This window comes from Acomys russatus, chromosome 23 (assembly GCF_903995435.1).
Source record: "Acomys russatus chromosome 23, mAcoRus1.1, whole genome shotgun sequence".
In the NCBI taxonomy this organism is placed as follows: Eukaryota; Metazoa; Chordata; class Mammalia; order Rodentia; family Muridae; genus Acomys; species Acomys russatus.
In genome coordinates this window covers 23,777,039-23,795,939 of record NC_067159.1, presented here as the reverse complement: position 1 = coordinate 23,795,939, position 18,901 = coordinate 23,777,039, and the positions used below count along the sequence as shown (strand labels likewise).

Below are 18,901 nucleotides of genomic sequence, written 5' to 3'. Positions count from 1 at the left end.
CTAGACAGGGTCTTGGTATGTAGCCCTGGGCTAACTTGAGTCTTAATATGTAGACCAGGCTGGCCTTAAACTCACAGAGATCTGCCTGCCTTTGCGTGCTGGGATTCAAGGTGTGCACATGCCATACTTTCTTTTTAGATAAAACTGTATTAGAATCTAGTTAGGCTGTTTTATTTTTTCCTTATGACTTAAAAATTCAGTAGAAATTCCCAAGATGGTTTTAGAGCTCTAGGTTTTCTAGTGTTACATTTGGCTTCTTTGCAACTAATGCATTGCATGTGCTGGTTTGCAGTGGCATCATTGGTCGTAGCAGCAAAGATTTCAAGAAATACTTATTCAACTTCATCGCCGCCATGCCTCTTGTAAGTGTACTTCTTCATAACTTCCCTGTAGGGAAACTTTACACCTCATTACAATTTGAATTTGTACTTACTAACTTCAAAGATTTGTGATATTAAATTCTAATTTTGTGCTAAATTTTGTAGTTTATAGTCTAATTTTTTTCAGGGTAAACTTTTTTTTTTCCTTTTCTTTCTTTTTTTTTTTTTTTTATTAATTTATTCTTGTTACATCTCAATGGTTATCCAATCCCTTGTATCCTCCCATTCTTCCCTCCCTCCCATTTTCCCCTTATTCCCCCTCCCTATGACTGTTCCTGAGGGGGATTACCTCTCCCTGTATATGCTCATAGGGTATCAAGTCTCTTCTCGGTAACCTGCTGTCCTTCCTCTGAGTGCCACCAGGTCTCTTCCTCCAGGGGACATGGTCAAGTGTGAGGCACAAGAGTACATGAGAAAGTCATATCCCACTCTCCACTCAACTGTGGAGACTGTTCTGACCATTGGCTAGATCTGGGTAGGGGTTTAAAGTTTACCGCCTGTATTGTCCTTGGCTGGTGCCTTAGTTTGAGCGGGACCCCTGGGCCCAAATCTGCCTATCATAATGTTCTACTTGTAGGTTTCTAGGACCCTCTGGATCCTTCTACTTTGCTATTCTCCCATGCTTCAGAATAAACTTTTACACTTAATAGAAAATTGAAAATTTTTATTTGGCTTGAATTTATCTTTATTAGTGTATTTGTAAACACACACACACACACACACACACACACACACACACACACACACACACACACACACTTTTTTCTCCCTCTCTCTGTTTTCTGCCCCCCCCCCCCACCCCTGATCTCTGCTTCCCTCCCCTTTCCTTCCCTCCCTTCCTCTCTGTCTTCTTTTTTTCCTCTCAACTCTTTGCTGACCAGGTTTTCTCTAGTGTTTAAGCACATGCTATTAAATGGCAATAGGACCCGTTCCCACTTGGGACAACTGAAAACATTTCTAGATTGTGAAATTGGGAGTAAGATGGGTAAATCACCCAGGAACTACTGATTGAAAACATAAATAGTTGCAACTTGAACCACTTTTAAACTAGATTCTATTATCTGAGTTTACTTAGAAATTAGTTTAACCTAAAACCCAAGTGATTTTCTTACCTTGGTCTTTATTTTTATTTTCTTGGTCCTTAAGACTTCTAATGTCCAGATTTGGGAGGAGAAGTTGGCTTGTGAAACCTAATTAAATTCTAGTTTAATATAGCCTGAGGATGGGCATACATAATTTTTAGACTTTTCAGTTAAAAAATTAATATAGGTAACAGGAATCAAAGGTTGGAAACACTGTGAGAACATTTTTAATAAAGTGAGTTTAAACAAAACTGTGGAGGGATTGATTTAATGGTGGGCTAGATTAGGAAAGAGGCTGTAGAATAATCCGGAAAGTAGCACATGAAACTCACACTGTAGAAGCAAAGACACGTGGATTGTGAGTAGAACCCATAGTCTAGGCCATCGTGCTGATGGTGGAGCGTGGACTGTGACGCGAGCCCACAGTGCAGGCTGCAGTGTGGTAGGTGGTGGGCGTGAGGGACTGCAGTGTCTGCACTTGTACACTTCCTATCAGGTCAAAGCAGAAAGCTTTGCATTTTTGGTTACCCTGAAAGGGTCTTAATAATATTTTAAAATTAAGGTCCAAGTAAGAGTCCAAATACCGTAATTAAGTACATGTAGCTTAGCTTTTTATTTTTGCATTGTTATAAAATCTAAATAAAACAGAACTGAATTACAGTATGGCCTGTGAGTTATAAAAATCGGAACTTGTAGAGACAGAAACTGATAGATTTACAATTTAGTAAGTTGAAGTTGAAACAAACCACTAATACTCACTTGTTTGTTTTAGATCTCGCTGGTTAACAACTTCCTCAAGTATGGGTTAAATGAGCTCAAACTGTGCTTCAGAGTGCGGCTCACGCGGTACCTCTATGAGGAGTATCTCCAGTAAGTGCAACCCTGGTGTCTAAATTGGACAGCAGTGTTTACGTTATTGGTTTATCTTATAAGAAAATGGCTCTTAGACTAGGAGCACATTGGGGGTGACCAGTTAGTGATGGAGCTCTAATCCTAGAGCCATTAGCTACCAAGTCGCCCTCCTCTGGGCTCTTCTCCATGGCTGACGTGAGTTAGGACAGTACCCAGGATGTCTAGACTAGTCTGCGTGGGTGTGCAGCGGGTAGGAGAATGTGCATATGCGTGCTCTCTGAAATCCGTGTTTTGAAATCACTTTCTAATTGCTGTTTCAGAGCTTTCACATATTATAAAATGGGCAACCTGGATAACAGAATAGCAAATCCAGACCAGCTGCTTACACAAGATGTAGAAAAATTTTGTAACAGTGTAGTTGATCTGTATTCAAATCTTAGTAAGGTAAGTTTACCTACTTAAGAAAAATGTTTTTGTTAGATTTGTTGAATTTTGAATTTTTATAGAATTGATTGGGTGAAACGGAGTAGAGTATAAATGATGCCTTTAAAAGAAAATTCAGATAGCTGTAATTGTTTTAATTATGTAATTAGTTTAAAAAATCTTACTTCTGTGAAATGTTTGACTTAGATTTGAAATTATAAAATTATAAAAGTTTTATAAAAGTTTCGCAGACGGATTTCAGACAAGTGTTCTTGCCTGTTTACTTCTAGCACTTGTTACAGGTTGACTTTTCAGCTTATATTTCAAATTAGACATCCATAAAATGAGACAAGGGACTTTCTGTTTATCTTCTTCAATATCCATATGTGAAGAACCATAATGTGTGTGTGTGCGCGTGCGCATGTGCGCGCATGTGCATATGTTTGTGTTTCGAATGTGTTCATATGTGCAGCTTTGGGTGTCAGTCTTACATTCCACCTGGATTTGAGATAGTCTCTCTCTTGCTGTTCACTGCTGTGTGTCCATGTGACAATTGCCCATCTCCTGAGAGGAGCATGCTGGCATTAGATATGCTTGTGCTCGGTGTTCAGCTTTTATGTGTGTTCTGGAAGTGAGGATTTGGGTGGTTAGGTGCTCATGGCAAACACTTTACCCCTGAGTCACATATCTAGCACCTCTCTCTTCAGTGTTATTAATACGTCTATGAAGCTGATTCTGCAGAGAAGCTGTTTCAAAGCCTTTCCTCTAGGCCTTGAGTAAATATGTAGCTCATAAAGTGTCATGTCCGTAAGAAGAGAAATGTTCTGAAATTAATTATAGTGTTTCTGTGTGCTATAGTGCATTCTGTTTTAAATATCAATTTAATTCCTGACTTATATTTGAATTGAATCTTAAAAATATTTTAAACTTCTTAATAATATGAAACGGAAGGGTGCATCTTAGTGTAAGCCAGTTCATAAAACAAACCGTTTCTGTTAGTACTCATCATGTGTTAGACTTCAGATCAATGAATACAATGTGGGTTCCTTGGAAAAGGTTAAAGCAGATGTTGCTGTTGGAACACCATTTGAGTTCTTCTCAGTAGCAGTACCGTAATGTGAAGAAACTTCAAGTATTATATCATCAGATAAGCTCCGTAGACTCACAGGGTTATTTCACTTTTGTAATTGTTATGATAAGGTAGTAGATTCAAACAGTCTTACAGAAGGAAGTCCCTCTCATCTTGACGTGGTATCAAACCAGGAAATGCATAGCAGATTTGGAATTATAACTCATAATTTTATTTAATGTATTCATATTTCTGTATATGGGTAATTATCCTGATAGAGATAGCTTAGTAATGAAGAGAAATATTTCTCACACTTGATGGTCAATAGTCATTGTTTGTGATATCTCCGTTTTATGTTCTTAACTGTATTATAATCATTGATCTAGGCACTGTTACAGTCTATTAAGCACAGTGAGAACTGCACATATTATGTATTAAATATTGAATTACATTTTGTATTACTTATCAGTCTAGGCAAGCTAATTCTTAGTTCTAATTCTTTATATTCTAATGTGTTTTTTAACAGCCATTTTTAGACATAGTTTTATATATTTTCAAGTTAACAAGTGCAATTGGAGCTCAGGTGAGTCCACTTTTATTCTTTTTGTTTGTATTTGTGTATATGCACAAGTGTACACACACACACACACATACACGCATGCATGTACACATGCACATGTGTGGAGGTTACAGGACAACTTGCAGGAGTTTTTATTTTTTCTTTTCACCATGTGGGGTCCAGGGATTGAACTCAGCCTTGGCAAAAATGTCGTTACCCACTGAGCCGTATTGCTACCCCTGTTCTGCATGTGGTAATCAGTGTGAAGGTCTAAGAATTTTTGGAAACATCTTCACATTATACTTCATATGACACAGCTATAAAATAATACTATACTGGAGGCTTTAAAATAAGTATCCTAATTTCGCTTTTCAGTTTCTTTTAAATTAGATACTTACTTTTTTTTTTCTGGCAATAATAACCATGAGTATTCAAACACACATTGCATACTTTGAACACATGCATACCTATTGTTGCAAAGTAATGAGAGATTTGGCAGCAAATAATTTAAATAAGTTAGAATAAGATCAGCAATATTCTCAGAGTGAAATACTAGTTTCAGAAGTGTTTTATAATGATAAATTATAATGATAAGTTGTTGGCTAGTCCATGAGCCTTATCTCTTTTCTCTGATATTTGTGGTGACAAGAGTTTCTTTTTCTTTTCTTTTCTTTTTTTTTTTTTTTGAGTCTTATTGACATCTAACGAATAATTATTTTAATTTTATTGCATTATGTATTTATAGCAAACCATGTAACAGTGTGTTGGTTTTATGTGCCTAGGTATAGTGTCATTTTTTATTAATTTTGTGGTTGATTAATAATTTACCTGGTTGTTTTTATTGCTTTCCTTTTGTTTGAATTTCCTGTTTTTCTTTTTACTACCCTGTGATTCAGGTTTCATCATTCTATGGCTGACTGTACCCTACCATAATTGTTTCTAGTCTCTATACTATACTTTATATTTCTTATATTTTTCATATTTATATGTGCAGTTCTGCATCAGCGTTTAAAAAGTACAGTTAGCATCTCCAGCCAATTTGCTGTAGTTATTGAAAGTATTTAATCAGTCAGGTACAATTTTGAAAAATCTTGGTATATGTGTTTATATACATTGTACTAGCCATAAAAGATGAGTCAGTTCCTGCAGAAGGAAGGTTATAATATATTTAAAGAATTATTCAGGAAGTTATAATGAAGTATGAAATGCCCACTAGTGGAAGTTTTAAGGAAGTATTTAGTACCTGGAAGAATTGGAGCTGATTGTGAACTGTTTTGAGGAGATGCTTAGATGTGCATTAGTTGGTAAGCTTGTCAGATGCGGGAACAGCCCTACTGAATGGCATGTCAGGAAGATAGTTTTGATTGGGGCAATATATGAGAGATACGTAGAAATTAAGGGTGGTTTGGGGTCTAGTTGAAACTTAAGATGGTCAGTGGGCCGTGGGGTCACTTACAGAGTTGTAAAGTATAGAAGATGAAAATGCAATGTACAAGCAGGGAACGGCTGACAGCTTGTTTAATGCTCACTGTTGGGTGAGGGTGCATGGTAGTACTTGGCAGTATTATCTTGTACCCTACAAATGGTGGCCTAGAAGTATAAATTTAGCATAAGATAAGAGCTAAGGAAGGAACCTAGGGGAATATTAACAAATAGAATGTAAAGCAGAGCTCTGAGAACTGTGGACTCTCAAGAGAACATCAGGTTGGGTTCCAGCAGAAGAGGCTAGATGACAGAGAAGGTAAGTACCATGAGCGGTTTGGGGAGGGGAACTAAACAGTGCCAGTGAATGATAGACGTGTAGAGAATAGCAGGAAATTTTCCAGGAGAAAAAGAAAAGTAAGCAAAGGCCCAGCTTCTCAGTCCCAGTTGCTTATGGACCTTCTGTGCATGGATTTTATTACTGTGTCCTTGAGTGTTGTGCGTCTTTCTCTTTCGTTAACCGTAGGGCCCAGCAAGCATGATGGCTTACTTGCTTGTTTCTGGGCTATTCCTAACTCGGCTCAGAAGACCCATCGGTAAGATGACAATTACAGAGCAGAAATATGAAGGAGAATATAGATACGTTAATTCCCGACTTATCACAAATAGGTAAGTAGAAACATTCTAAAATGACAATGAAGCTTTGCTTTTGTGGATATTGCTATCATTTATATTTACTTGAAATTAAACTTTCAATACAGGTACTGAAAATAGTATGGGTTTTCACTTTTTTTGAAAATAAGCCTCATTTGGAATATTGGTTTTATAAAGTAGAAATCCTGGGTAGTTCAGCTACTCTTTGTTAGCCTTGTAGTTTCCTTGATTTACCGTACCATATCTTACAATTTACTGATTTTCTGTGAATTTCATTTTAAAATTTAGTCATGATATAATTCAGATTTGTTTGTACTTATTCAAAGAAACTTTTGCCTTAATTTACTTACTGGATAAGTTAAATCCAGGCATTTTTAAAGTTGTGACTGTTTTTCAGTGCTCAGTAAGTAATTCCATGTTTTCCAGATAGTTTTTTTGTGGGGAGAAGGGGTGCTGGGAATTGAGCCTTAGGATCTCTTGAATGCAAGCCAGAACTCTGGTCAGTTTTGAGATCTAAAATAATAAGAAAATATAAGCATTGAAGTCATCTATATTAGTTCAAAGTCTACCCTTTCTACTTATCAATTATATATTATGTGATTTTAGCAAGTTATTTATAACTTCAATTTCCTGTAGCTAGATAAATGACTCGTTAAGAGGATTAACTCTCTACACTTGCTTCTGGCTCAGGTTTTCATCAGGAACTAGGATGCTCTGTAAACTTTCTTGGGCCTATCCTTAAGTCAATTTTGAGGGTCCTAGTATGTATGTAATACTATGTAGGGTACTCTATAGGAAGTTACAGAACTACTTAGGACATTATTCTGTTAGTAATTTCCTCTTCCTTTTCCTTGTTGAAATCCTATGAATTTTATATGTAGAGATCCATGCTCTAGGGAGGCAGGGGATAGTGGGTATAGTTAGTGAAAACCAACATGCCCCCATAGTAGAGACATTGGTGTCTCCCGTAAGAACCCTCAGGACACAGCAGTCCCAGCACACCTGTGACTCTTGCTGGGCATTCTCTTGGCTCTGCCCTGCCTTGTGACCACCCCTTTCCTCTGTTTAACTCTTGTGATTGCAAAATAGCAAAAGCAGTTCCAAGCTTTACTGCTAGAAACCACTTCTTGTTATTTCTTTAAGAGATTCTTCTGTTCCCATCCCTTCCCCTCCACCTCCTCCTCCTCTTTTTCTACCTTAGTCTTTCTTTGTCTTACTATGTAACCCTGTTAGCTTTGGACTTCCAGTTCTCCTGCCTTGGTGCACTGACTACTGAGGTTGTAGGTTTGCATTTTGATGTGTGTTGTGTGCACATGGGTATATAACTACCCGTTTGGGGACGTGTGGAGATCTCAGCTGTCTCCTGCCACCATGTGGTGCTCTGGGATGGACTTGGATTTGTCAGGCCTGCCTGCTGGTGCTGCCTAGCCATCTCACCAGCCTTCACATACATTCTTACTGTGTCTAAGCTGTGGTATTTAGGCGTCTGTGTTTATATTTACTTTCTGGTGCTATAAGAAGTGCTGTGGGGGGGGGGGTTGGGGAGTGGGGGGCTGGAGAGATGGCTCTGAAGTTAAGAACACTTGTTACTTTTGCAGAGGACTTGGGTTCCATTCCTAGCACACATATGCTGGCTCACAACCATCTGTAATTCTAGAAACACTTTGCTTGAGCAGTTTACATCCTGCTTACAGGACAGAAAGACCATAACTTTTAGTTTAGACAGGAGCGATAATTTTAGCCGCTGAACTATGCTGGTTACGTAACTGTAAAGAATTTGCCTAATTACATTGAGCCTTTCTTCATCTGCAGGGACTGTTTTTTCCTACTGAAGACCTTTGTGGCTCTTGTGGGCCCATTCATGCTTTCAGGGGAGATGCTTATGAGGGATAATGTGCAGCCATACCTCCAGCACTACAGCGCCTCAGGGTGTCACTTGCTCTTCTGTGTTTCAAAGGCTGAATAGCAAAGCATCACTACTTGTATTTTTCTGTTAATTTTTTCCAGCTCTTTACAGTTTAGGTCTGTAATTTAACTTATGGTCTATGTCTGTCCCAGCTTAAACTTTGTCTATAACAGGGTGTCTTTCCTCTTCTGCCTCAGTTACAGTTTGTGAGCATTTGCTCACTGCATCTTTAACAGCCAGGTTATAGTCCAATTTGTGATCCAGTCAGTTGTGTGCTCTTGTGCTCCTACAAGCTTTGCTAGGAACTGGCTTGGCTTGTGCCAGACTTTCTTTTAGGGACAAGATGTCCATTTATCATTTTGTTATTCATTTGTTTTACTGTTATTGAGGAGGGGGCCTGCTACTGAGTGCTTTTGGCGGTCAGAGGAGAGCTTTGTGGAGTTGGTTCTCTCCTTCAGCCTTTATGTAGGTGAACTCAGGCTTGCACAGCAAGTGCTTACCCTTGAGCCATCTCTCACTGACCCAGGGTGTCCACACACACAACAAAAGCTCACTCATTGAACACTGCCCTTCAGTTACATTTCAGGGTGAGTTAACAGTGGCATTAATTCCTAATTATTTTCTTTAATAGTGAAGAAGTTGCCTTTTATAATGGGAATAAACGAGAAAAGCAGACAATCCACTCAGTCTTCCGAAAACTGGTAAGATAACTACTTGAGGGTCAAAGTTTTTTTCCCTATGCCTTTACATATGTATGAATAAATAAATATATATTTTAAATAGTTAGTCTTTATACTGTTTTATTTTTGAAAAAAATTTTTAAGATTTAGTTATTGTATTTATTATATATGAGTGCTTTATCTGCAGAAGAGGGCACCAGATCTCACCATAGATGGTTGTGAGCCACCATGTGGTTGCTGGGAACCGAACTCAGGACCTCTGGATGAGCAGGCAGTGCTCTTAACCACTGAACCATCTCTCCAGCCCTATACTATGTTTTAAAGTAAAATTGAGTTTAAAAACTATTGCATCAACATTAAATTCCCCATTTATAAAATGGGCTGATTTATTAAAATAATCTGGTGCATTTTTGCAATCGTTGCTATAGAACTCTCATTGGATGATTAATTTAATGGTTCCCACGATCAGTGGAGACTATTTGATAGAGCAGGGTCAGCAAGCTTTTTCTGTGAAGGACAAACGAGTATGTATATATTTTAAGTTTCCTGACTATGTAGTCTCTCTTCACACTGTAATACTTGCATGAGTGACTGTGGCTGTCTTAAGAAAAGATTTGCAACACAAATGGCATGCTGGATTTTGTAGCTCATAGTTTGTTGACCTAATATTTGTAGTATACAGAGTTTTTTAAAAGGTTTTTATTTGCTGCTTGGAAATTTTGAATTCAAAGAGTTTTACTCATTCAAAAGTCACTAAGTGCCAGGTAGGCTGTGTAGGTGCTAACGGTAATTAGATGGGGAGAGTGATGGGTGAAAACCTGCCTCTGGGGAGCTAATACTTCAGTGGAAATTTGTGATATTAAATACATATTCTAACAATACTAAAAATTGTTGTGGACTATTTAAAAAACTGGATTTTTGCCATCTAACATGACTAGAGTTTTTAAAGTGCTCACTGATAATAACATACAAAGCCCCTTTTCAGAGGACTGCTGTCCATGCACCAGCTTTTCTCAGCTTTTTTCAATGTGTAGGTCTTCATCTCATATAGACAAGCCTATTGGAAATGGCTGCTCATTCTTCCTTTTTGTTCTGGTGACTGATGAGTTTGGGTATATATGTGTTTGGCAGTATTGGAAACAGCATAATGTGTAATGGAAACCATGCTGATAAGCGCGCGTGGTTTGTTGTGCTGTGTGTTGGGCACCTGCTTTCTGCCCAGCATTATGCTCATTGTGTGGGTAAAATACAGACAGGAATCATAGCTACTCAGCACATATTTGTAAATTAACTATGCTCTGTCCTTAGGGAAAATCAGTTTTTTATTTGTTAAAAAATGAGCTTTTGTTTTTTTTTTTCAGGTGGAACACCTTCATAATTTCATTTTCTTTCGGTTTACTATGGGTTTTGTTGATAGCATCATTGCCAAATGTAAGTATGATTTAAAAGAGATGGTGCAACATGATTTGTGGGAAAAGTGGAATAATGATATTTAAAATCTTAACTGTTTTGTCCCAGATGTTGCCACTGTAGTTGGGTACCTGGTTGTCAGCCGTCCTTTCCTAGACTTGTCACACCCTCGCCATCTTCACAGCACACATTCAGAACTCCTGGAGGTAAGATAGTAATACCAGTGCAGTGAGAATGCAAAAGTAAGGCTTTGTTTTTACTTTAGAAATGTGGGCACAATATAATACTCATTTCTCTTTAAGGACTACTACCAAAGTGGAAGAATGCTTTTGAGAATGTCTCAAGCTTTGGGTCGTATAGTTTTGGCTGGGCGTGAAATGACTAGATTGGCTGGGTAAGATTTGTAACAATAAGCAATTGCAAGAATAATTTTTAAACATATATTGTTCTTATAATGCTGGTACCCAGTTGAGATTAAGATAAGGGAGCGACTGACTTTTCCTACTCTAGGGAGCTGGTTTTGGTAGAAAATTAAGGAAGACTTCTCTCTCAGTGAACTTTCCATCTTCCTGAGGACAGCTGTCCTGAGTCTTAATTAGGTAGCGTCACATTTGTTGTGTTTCACAGACACTGACCTGGGGTAAGTTGGGAAACGATGGTTCTTGGCGTAACTTGCTTAAACAAACAAATAGAGGTTGGTTTTAATGGAACAAAAATTAAGTTACTTTGTGGCATCTTTAGGTAGTTGTAGATTGTTATATTACCTAGCAACTTTGTCTTAGATAATGCGGCATTAAACATCTCAGAAGTGAAAATAGAAGGCAAAAATCTAAAATGCAGTACCAGGGTATGAGAAGTGCCACAAACTTCAGATTGCCTAAGGAAGTTTGCTGACTACCATCTTCGGCCTGTGACATCTGTCCCTGTGTTCTCTCTGCTGTCATAGTTGTTAAGACAGTTGTAAACACTCTGTGGACTCTTGTTCTTGAGAAGCTGCCATGTGCTGTACTTGTTAGTAACTTTTCTCAGACCTGTATTAAGTTCATGCATGTGGGGTTTCCTTGCAGGGGTTCTTTTTTCCTACCACCAAAACCATTTTATTAAGGACAGGGTGGTATGTTAAAAACATGATACTTAATGCATATAGAATTCATAGATACAGGGACAATTATGCTTCCATGACAGTCCCAGCACCAAGAGTATAAATGTACCTATCACTGCCTAAGGTTTCCTTTGGGGGAATTTCTGCTTGTTATTTACACCAAAACAGACAAATGAATATCTCCTTTTGTTTCTCTGATAAGAAAACTTCCCATTGACCTTTATGTCTTTCTTATACTCCCCAACTTTTTGTCACTGGATTGATTTCTATTGTCCCGGTGATTTTCATCGTCTATTAAGAATTCTTCAACTTTTCCTTTCTTCAGAATATGAGCATGGAAATATCCTGTTTGCCCATTTGTAGAGAAATAGCATCATTATTGTGTCCTTCCTTCTGATAGAAAGGCCAGCCTTATATGTGACAAGAGGTCACTACAGCAGCTCAGGACCCAGCCCTCCTGTGTCTTCAGAGTGTACTAACAAGAATACTTGCCAGGGCCCAAGGGAAACACTGTTGTCTTGCTTCTTATGGGGTGTCACGGAGATGAGGAGCCTGCGAAACCTCCTCCCCTATTTCCCTGTGCTTCTCTTTTACTAAAGCAAATTAGGACGTATGTGTTATCATTAGTATTTTATGCTGATAAACTTCTTTTAGGTTATATCCTTTAAGCTAAGTTATAATTTTAGACATTTTATATAAAAGATTTAATAATAGCCTAGACTTTTGATTATGCTTCCTATTAAATTTTAGTTTTACAGCTCGGATTACAGAATTAATGCAAGTACTAAAGGATTTAAATCATGGCAAATATGAACGCACAATGGTGTCACAGCAGGAAAAGGGTAAATATAAATATCATAGTTTGCAGCTACAGTTTTAAGCTTTTCCTAGTCTGTGATGTCTTACTAATTATTTTCCATTTAAGGTATTGAAGGAACGCATGTCTTGATCCCTGGTGCTGGAGAAGTCATCAATGTAGACAATATTATAAAGTATGTACAAAAAAAGATTGCTGTACTGTGTGCATCTGTTACCCTTCATGGCAGCCTTTCTCTGCAGCTTGCAGTTATTACATGTGTCATTTAAATGTGACTTTTAAAAAATTTAAATAGCTTTGGTATATCATTGATTTAAAAGTTATACATTTTTAGGTATATTTGATGTTTTGATATTGCATGTACATTGTAAAATAATGTCCATGTTTCAGCTAATTATTGTATCTCTTATCTCTATCTGAATGTGTGTATATGTATGTATATGTCATTTCATCTGTGTAGAGCATATTTTTAACTGTTGTCCCTGTGCTGCTGGTTAGAACTCCAGAACTTACTTATCTTCCTTCACAATTAAAGCTTTTATACTTTTTGAATGACACCACCTCCATTTCCCTCCCCTCAGCCTGTAGCTACTACTACCATACTCTCTTCTAGGACTGTGACTACTTTAGATCCTACATAGAAGGTATATATGAGCTGTGTTTCTTTTTCTGTCTTAGTTTGCTTGCCATTATGCTCTCTACCATGAACAATGAACGACTCTGTTCTTTTAGAAATATGTTTATGGTTTCAGTAGTTTAAGAAAGATTTTTTTCTATGTGCCTATGTATGCTCCTGCCTGTCTGTATGCACCATGTTTGTGTAGGTGTTTGTGGAGACAGAAAAGGACACTGAATCTCCTGGAAGTGGAGTTACAAATGGTTGTGAGCCACTGGATGTGGTTGCTGGGAATCTTTTACCCACAGATCCATCTCTTCAGCACCCCAGGTTTAGTTTGTTGTTGTTTTTTTTTTTTTAAGGCTGAATACTACTCCTTTGTTTTGAGTGTGTGCTTACACATATGATATATTCTTTATTCTTTTATCAGTGAAAGAAGGGGAGTTTCCTCAGTTGGGTTGTTGATAAAAACTACAGTGAGTATGGGAGTACACATACCACTCTGTAACAGACATTTTATTTCCTGGAATAGGAGTGACCTCTGAAGAAGAGAACTTAGAGCAGTTAAATCTTTAGTTTTTTGAAGAACCTCCATGCTATTTTCCTGTCATTGCTGTCTAATTACACTCTTACCCACAGTGGTTAAGGATACCCTTTCCCTGCATCTTCTGGCACTTACCTGCCTTTGTCTCTATAACTGCCATCCTTGGCAGGGGTGGTGCTTGGTGTAATTTTGATTTGCCTTTCTCTGGTGGTGAGAAATCTTGAGAACCTTTTCATTGCATTTTGTCACCTGAATGTATTCTTTCATGAGGTGTTGGAATGGCCTATTGCTGTTTTGGGTTGTTCCTATTTGGGGTATAGGGCTCCTTACATGGTTTAACTTCCCTCTTTTTATTAATGTCCTTTTTAGGTTTGATCACGTTCCTTTAGCAACACCAAATGGAGATGTCTTGATCCGAGACCTTAGTTTTGAAGTAAGTTTTAAAATGTTCATGTGAATTTAAATCATCTTAAAAATATGAACTGAAGATTTAATTAAAGGGCTGTGTTGTCTTTATATGTATCCATTCAATTACATGTGAAATTAACTATTTGAACCATCTAGAAATCTCATTTTTCTTAAAATGGACTGGCTTAAAAATCTCAGGGGTTACTACTGTATTAAGTTTGTCTTGCTGGAGAGATGGCTCAGCAGTTCAGTGAAGTTGCAGAGTCCCAGTACCCACACGGCGGCTAACTGTCTCAGTTCTCAGAGATCTCACATCCTCTTCTACACACACATGGCACACATAAGCTTATACAGGCATGCATATACACAAATGAAAAAAAATAATCTTTAATTTTTTATTTTTTGCTGGGAGTTGAACTCAGGACCTCTGGAAGAACAGTCAGTGTGCTGTTAACCATTGAGCCATCTTCCCAGCAACCACATGGTGGCTTGCAACCATCTGTAATATGATCTGATGCCTTCTTCTGTCCTGCAGGTGTACATACAGGCAGAGCACTGTACACATAATAATAAATAAATCTTTAAAATTTTTTTCAAATAAAGTCCATTACAACAAGATGCATCTAATTAGAATTACAATGTTAATCTCCTTAAATTAAAAAAGAACTGCTAAATTAATGCCTTCCTTTTTTTTTTGGTAATGCAGGAAGATTTATATCCATACAAGCAATATAACAGTCTCTCTCACTCTCCTCCTCTTCACGTTTTATTTACCTATTTTGTGTGGTATTGTGGGTTGAAGCACACACCATACTGAGCATGTCAAGGTCAGAACACAATCTGAGTGAGTAGGTTCTCGGTATCTACTGTATGAACTCAGGCCATCTGGCTCGGCAGGAAGTATATCTTTATCTACTCAGCCATCTCTGTAGCCCTGAAACACTAGCAGCTCGGCTGCCTCTTGTGTAGCCATTCCAAGTGGGATGTCAGCCAAGTAAACAGTGACCCTGATTCAGTATGTTTTCCTATTATATGAAATGAAAAGGCAATGCATGGCTGTTTTTTCTGTGATTTGTATCTCGAATTTTGAGGATTATTGTTTAGGTTGTCTGTTGAGACTTTGTGAGCTGGAAGTACTAAAAGTTAATAACACATTCTTTTCATACAAATGGTCTCTTAAGTTCGGGTTACTGTCCTGTAGGGCAGCACTGCCCAGGAGAGCTCTGTCCTGCTCAGCAGCCGGGGATGGGCACTGAGCACTGAAAGGCGGCAAGTGCAGCTGATGACTGTTATAGACTGTATTTAGCTTGAAGTAAATAGCCATGTCCTGGATAGTCCTGCTCTAGAATGCCTCTGTATGCACCCCTTGTGTTTATGTATTGGTAGGTGTTTAATGTAAAGACTGTTTTCTAGCTGCCCTCACTGAAATGTTTCTGATAGCTTATAAAATAAGGAATATTGTTAGATTTGATTTTAGACTGATATAACTTTAGATAATTCTTTAGTTTTCAGCTCTTACTAGCTTATATTTACTAAATATATCTACCACTTTAAGGAACTAAGAGAACTAGAAAATGTTAGGTATGCAGAGTGCTTTGAACTTAACAGTGAGTGTTGTATCGTTATCACACTTCCTTTAAAGCCAGGAGCTATGACAGGAAGTAGAACTGTATGGTGGTTGGTCAATACTGACAGCCTAGTGGTGAGAGTGCTCACTGCTGCTTGCTTTTGCCTTAGTTTCATTGACCAGTCTTTCTGAGCCCGTCGTTTCCTAGATTTGCCGTGACCTCTCCTTTTCCTCTCCCACACTGTGTCTCTCTGGCCTCTCTCACGCTGTGTCTCTCTGGCTTGTCTCTACATTAGATTTGCTCTTTTCTTGTTTTTCTTCACACTAGTTTCCTTAACATGCAGTTTCCTTATGGGACAAACATTTTTTTCAGTTCTTTATAATTTCCAGTCTGTCTCACTTTTGAAAATCAGGATTCCTTCTTTTGGAAAGTCATCATCAGACATTCTTAGGCATCAGGAAGCACACGTTTCCCACTTGCTTGTCTGTTGCGTTATATTACAGCTAAACAAGTGGGCTTTCTGCAGGGTACGAGCTCTGCCTTCATCCTTTATGAGCTCTCAGTGCAGGCATAGTTAGGGTGAGTTGTAGCTGGGTTTTGCTGTGTTGTGGTTTCTTCTTTTTCCCACCCGTGCCCCTCCAGTTTCACTGCTAACAGTAGGTAGGAGAGAAACCAGGATAGAGGGGTGGAGGATTTAGGAAAACCCCTGAGTCTAATTTTTTCTCTTTTGTTTCTTCTTTGACCATGGCTACTAACAAACTGCAGCCAGCCTCCCTAAATGACCAACAACCACTGATGCCTCCTATGGGGGGTTGGGGTGGGGCTAGTATATATATTCCCTCTGAAAAGTTCCCAGAATTCCAAATATCACACAATCACAGAAACTATCTGCAGCTGGCAAAACCACACCTCTGTTAAAGCGTGAGGCAAATCAGTCAGCTGCTTCAGTCAGTTTGACGAAGCCTCGTATCCCCACACCAGGGATTAAGACAAAAATACATTCTTATAAAATTTCTGTTTTTAAAAGAAACCAAAATTCCAAAATTGTCACTACTTTGAGTAGTGTTTACTGTGTGCACTTACTACATTCTGTTCACCCCGTCATCTGCTCGGGCTGTTTCTACCCTTTGGCTACTTTGAATAATGCTGAGTGCCGTCTGTGTCATCACAGTAGGAGCCTCAGTTGGCATGGAGTACTTTTGGCTTTGTGTTGCTCTTTAGGGTTTGCTGACTACTGTCCACTCTCCCTGCCTTGTACCTCTCTGAGCCCAGTTACTGCTGCTCTCCTCGTTCCTGTCTTCTCCAGCAGAACCAGTCTGTTTTGTGAGGCTTGGCTTGTTCCTGTCTTGTGTGGGAGGACAGAAATGGTTTTCTATGATAAGCTGCTAACATGTCTTTGGAAGTTTTCCCAGTTGTCACGTTTCAGTGAGGTGTCCTTTGACCTCTACAGTGTCTGTACTCACTCCTGCTTTCTCATCCTACTCTGGGTTTTCACCACAGTACCTAGTCTGTGGTATACAATTTAATTTACTTTTTTATTATACATATTCTTGCTGACACAGAAGTTATGCACAGTGTTCTCTAAAAGAGCAAAATAACAGATGATCTGCATATCTAATCATTGGGAAGCATTTAGATAAGTTAGCATATTCTTAGTATGTTTGCAGGCATTAAAAGCATGGGCAAGAGGGACAAAAATACAGTGACCTTGAAGGATATTTGTGACGTATTGTTAGTAAATATAGACCTCTCAGTAAAAGAATTTACTCTACAATGCAAGTAAAAATGTGTTAACTAACATGAATATATACAATTGTTATTTTCAAGAATCCTCAGATTTTTTAAGTTTCCAAATTTTGCATTCTGATTAAGACTACATTAAATAGTCTAAATAAATAATGGTTTTTTAAGTAAAAGAAAAAAAAGAAACAGTAAAAATTGAAAGAAAGCAGAAATATAAGATCTTTCACTATATCACTGCATAGTTGTGCTTAACGCCACACTTACAGATAAAACTAGAAGCTAAGAATTAGCAAAGCCCTCTTTGACTGTAAGGAAATATCTGTCATATACACATAGTCATTTGATTTAGTTAATTCAAAGAATGATTGTCTTTCAGGTTCGATCTGGGGCCAACGTTCTCATTTGTGGCCCTAACGGCTGTGGAAAGAGTTCCCTCTTCCGTGTTCTCGGTGAAGTACGTCTGTACTGGTTTCCAAAACTTGCTGTCTTTTTTGTAACACTGTCAGGTTATGAATTTCACGGTCATGTATGTCCTCCCTTTGCTTTTATAGTTATGGCCTCTTTTTGGAGGACGTCTTACTAAACCTGAGAGAGGAAAGTTATTTTATGTTCCTCAGGTAAAACTTAGTTTAATATTTTGTAACCTTTAAGTTTGTTTAATAATTTAAAGTGTACTTTTAATGACTCCTGCTGTGTTCCTGCTAGCGACCCTATATGACCCTGGGAACACTAAGAGACCAAGTGATATATCCAGATGGAAAAGAAGATCAGAAAAAGAAGGGGATATCTGACCAAGTAAGGGGTGTTTATAATCTACATGCATCGAGATTGGGCCCCCACCTCCACCCCCAGGATTCAGATTCTTTGTCATTTTAAATGTCACATAGTGTGGCCTAATCTGTAACACTTTCCAAAACGTTGTTATAACTCCCTGGGAGGCGGTAAGAAGATAGCTGCTTTGCTAAGGTGTTACTCATGGCGTGTTTTCACTGTCCTGACAGTGCTGTATTCTCATTGCCCCATCCTTTGTTTATATGATATTGTACTGTCTGTAAGCTACCAGACATTTTGTCAGGATAGTATGGCTAGTGCCTGACAGTTCATGTCAGCTTTGTCATTTCTTTCTTGAAGAGCACATAGCTGTCCAAGTGGCTGGCCATGGAGTTACTGAGCTACTCTAAACAATGAGATAGGGCAGGATGCCAGCTTCTAATACACATTTTCCATCTTTCATCTTCGCGTAAAGGTGCTGAAGGAGTACTTGGATAACGTGCAGCTGGGCCATATCCTTGAGCGGGAAGGAGGCTGGGACAGTGTTCAGGACTGGATGGATGTACTCAGTGGAGGAGAAAAACAAAGAATGGCGGTCAGTGTCCTCAGAAGATTGGTACCAAATGCTTGCTTAAAGCCACTGTTAGAATCCAGGATTTGCCTAATCCGGACACAAGGATTTGTCTTTTACTCAGCAAATATTATAGTATTAGTCAGGCTGCTCTTCCTGAACAGCCCACACTATTAGAAACTTCAGTTCTTTGTCCTATCCTTTGTCCTAATTCTCCCCTCACTCTTACTTGTATCTTTGTTTCTCCTCTCATTAACCTACTCCTAAAGTTACATAGAATTCAAAGTATAAAGAAGAATTGGAAACACTTTACATTCTTATATT

At 38.4% G+C, this 18,901-nt stretch overlaps 1 protein-coding gene across 4 annotated transcripts in view; it reads left to right on the top strand.

The window, feature by feature from the left end:
- Nucleotides 1–18,901, top strand: part of Abcd3 (ATP binding cassette subfamily D member 3) — a 221,766-nt gene that overhangs the window by 28,755 nt on the left and 174,110 nt on the right. For 3 of the 4 annotated variants that reach the window (XM_051165701.1, XM_051165703.1, XM_051165700.1), the window contains exons 5-20: nt 293–362; nt 2,235–2,332; nt 2,635–2,758; nt 4,333–4,389; nt 6,314–6,456; nt 8,979–9,048; nt 10,389–10,458; nt 10,546–10,643; nt 10,740–10,831; nt 12,290–12,381; nt 12,465–12,531; nt 13,886–13,949; nt 17,612–17,689; nt 17,787–17,852; nt 17,941–18,030; nt 18,482–18,601. In XM_051165701.1, coding sequence (XP_051021658.1) covers nt 293–362; nt 2,235–2,332; nt 2,635–2,758; nt 4,333–4,389; nt 6,314–6,456; nt 8,979–9,048; nt 10,389–10,458; nt 10,546–10,643; nt 10,740–10,831; nt 12,290–12,381; nt 12,465–12,531; nt 13,886–13,949; nt 17,612–17,689; nt 17,787–17,852; nt 17,941–18,030; nt 18,482–18,601 — 1,399 coding nt within the window. The remainder of the gene's footprint in view (nt 1–292; nt 363–2,234; nt 2,333–2,634; nt 2,759–4,332; nt 4,390–6,313; nt 6,457–8,978; nt 9,049–10,388; nt 10,459–10,545; nt 10,644–10,739; nt 10,832–12,289; nt 12,382–12,464; nt 12,532–13,885; nt 13,950–17,611; nt 17,690–17,786; nt 17,853–17,940; nt 18,031–18,481; nt 18,602–18,901) is intronic. The other variant, XM_051165702.1, reaches the window with a different exon arrangement.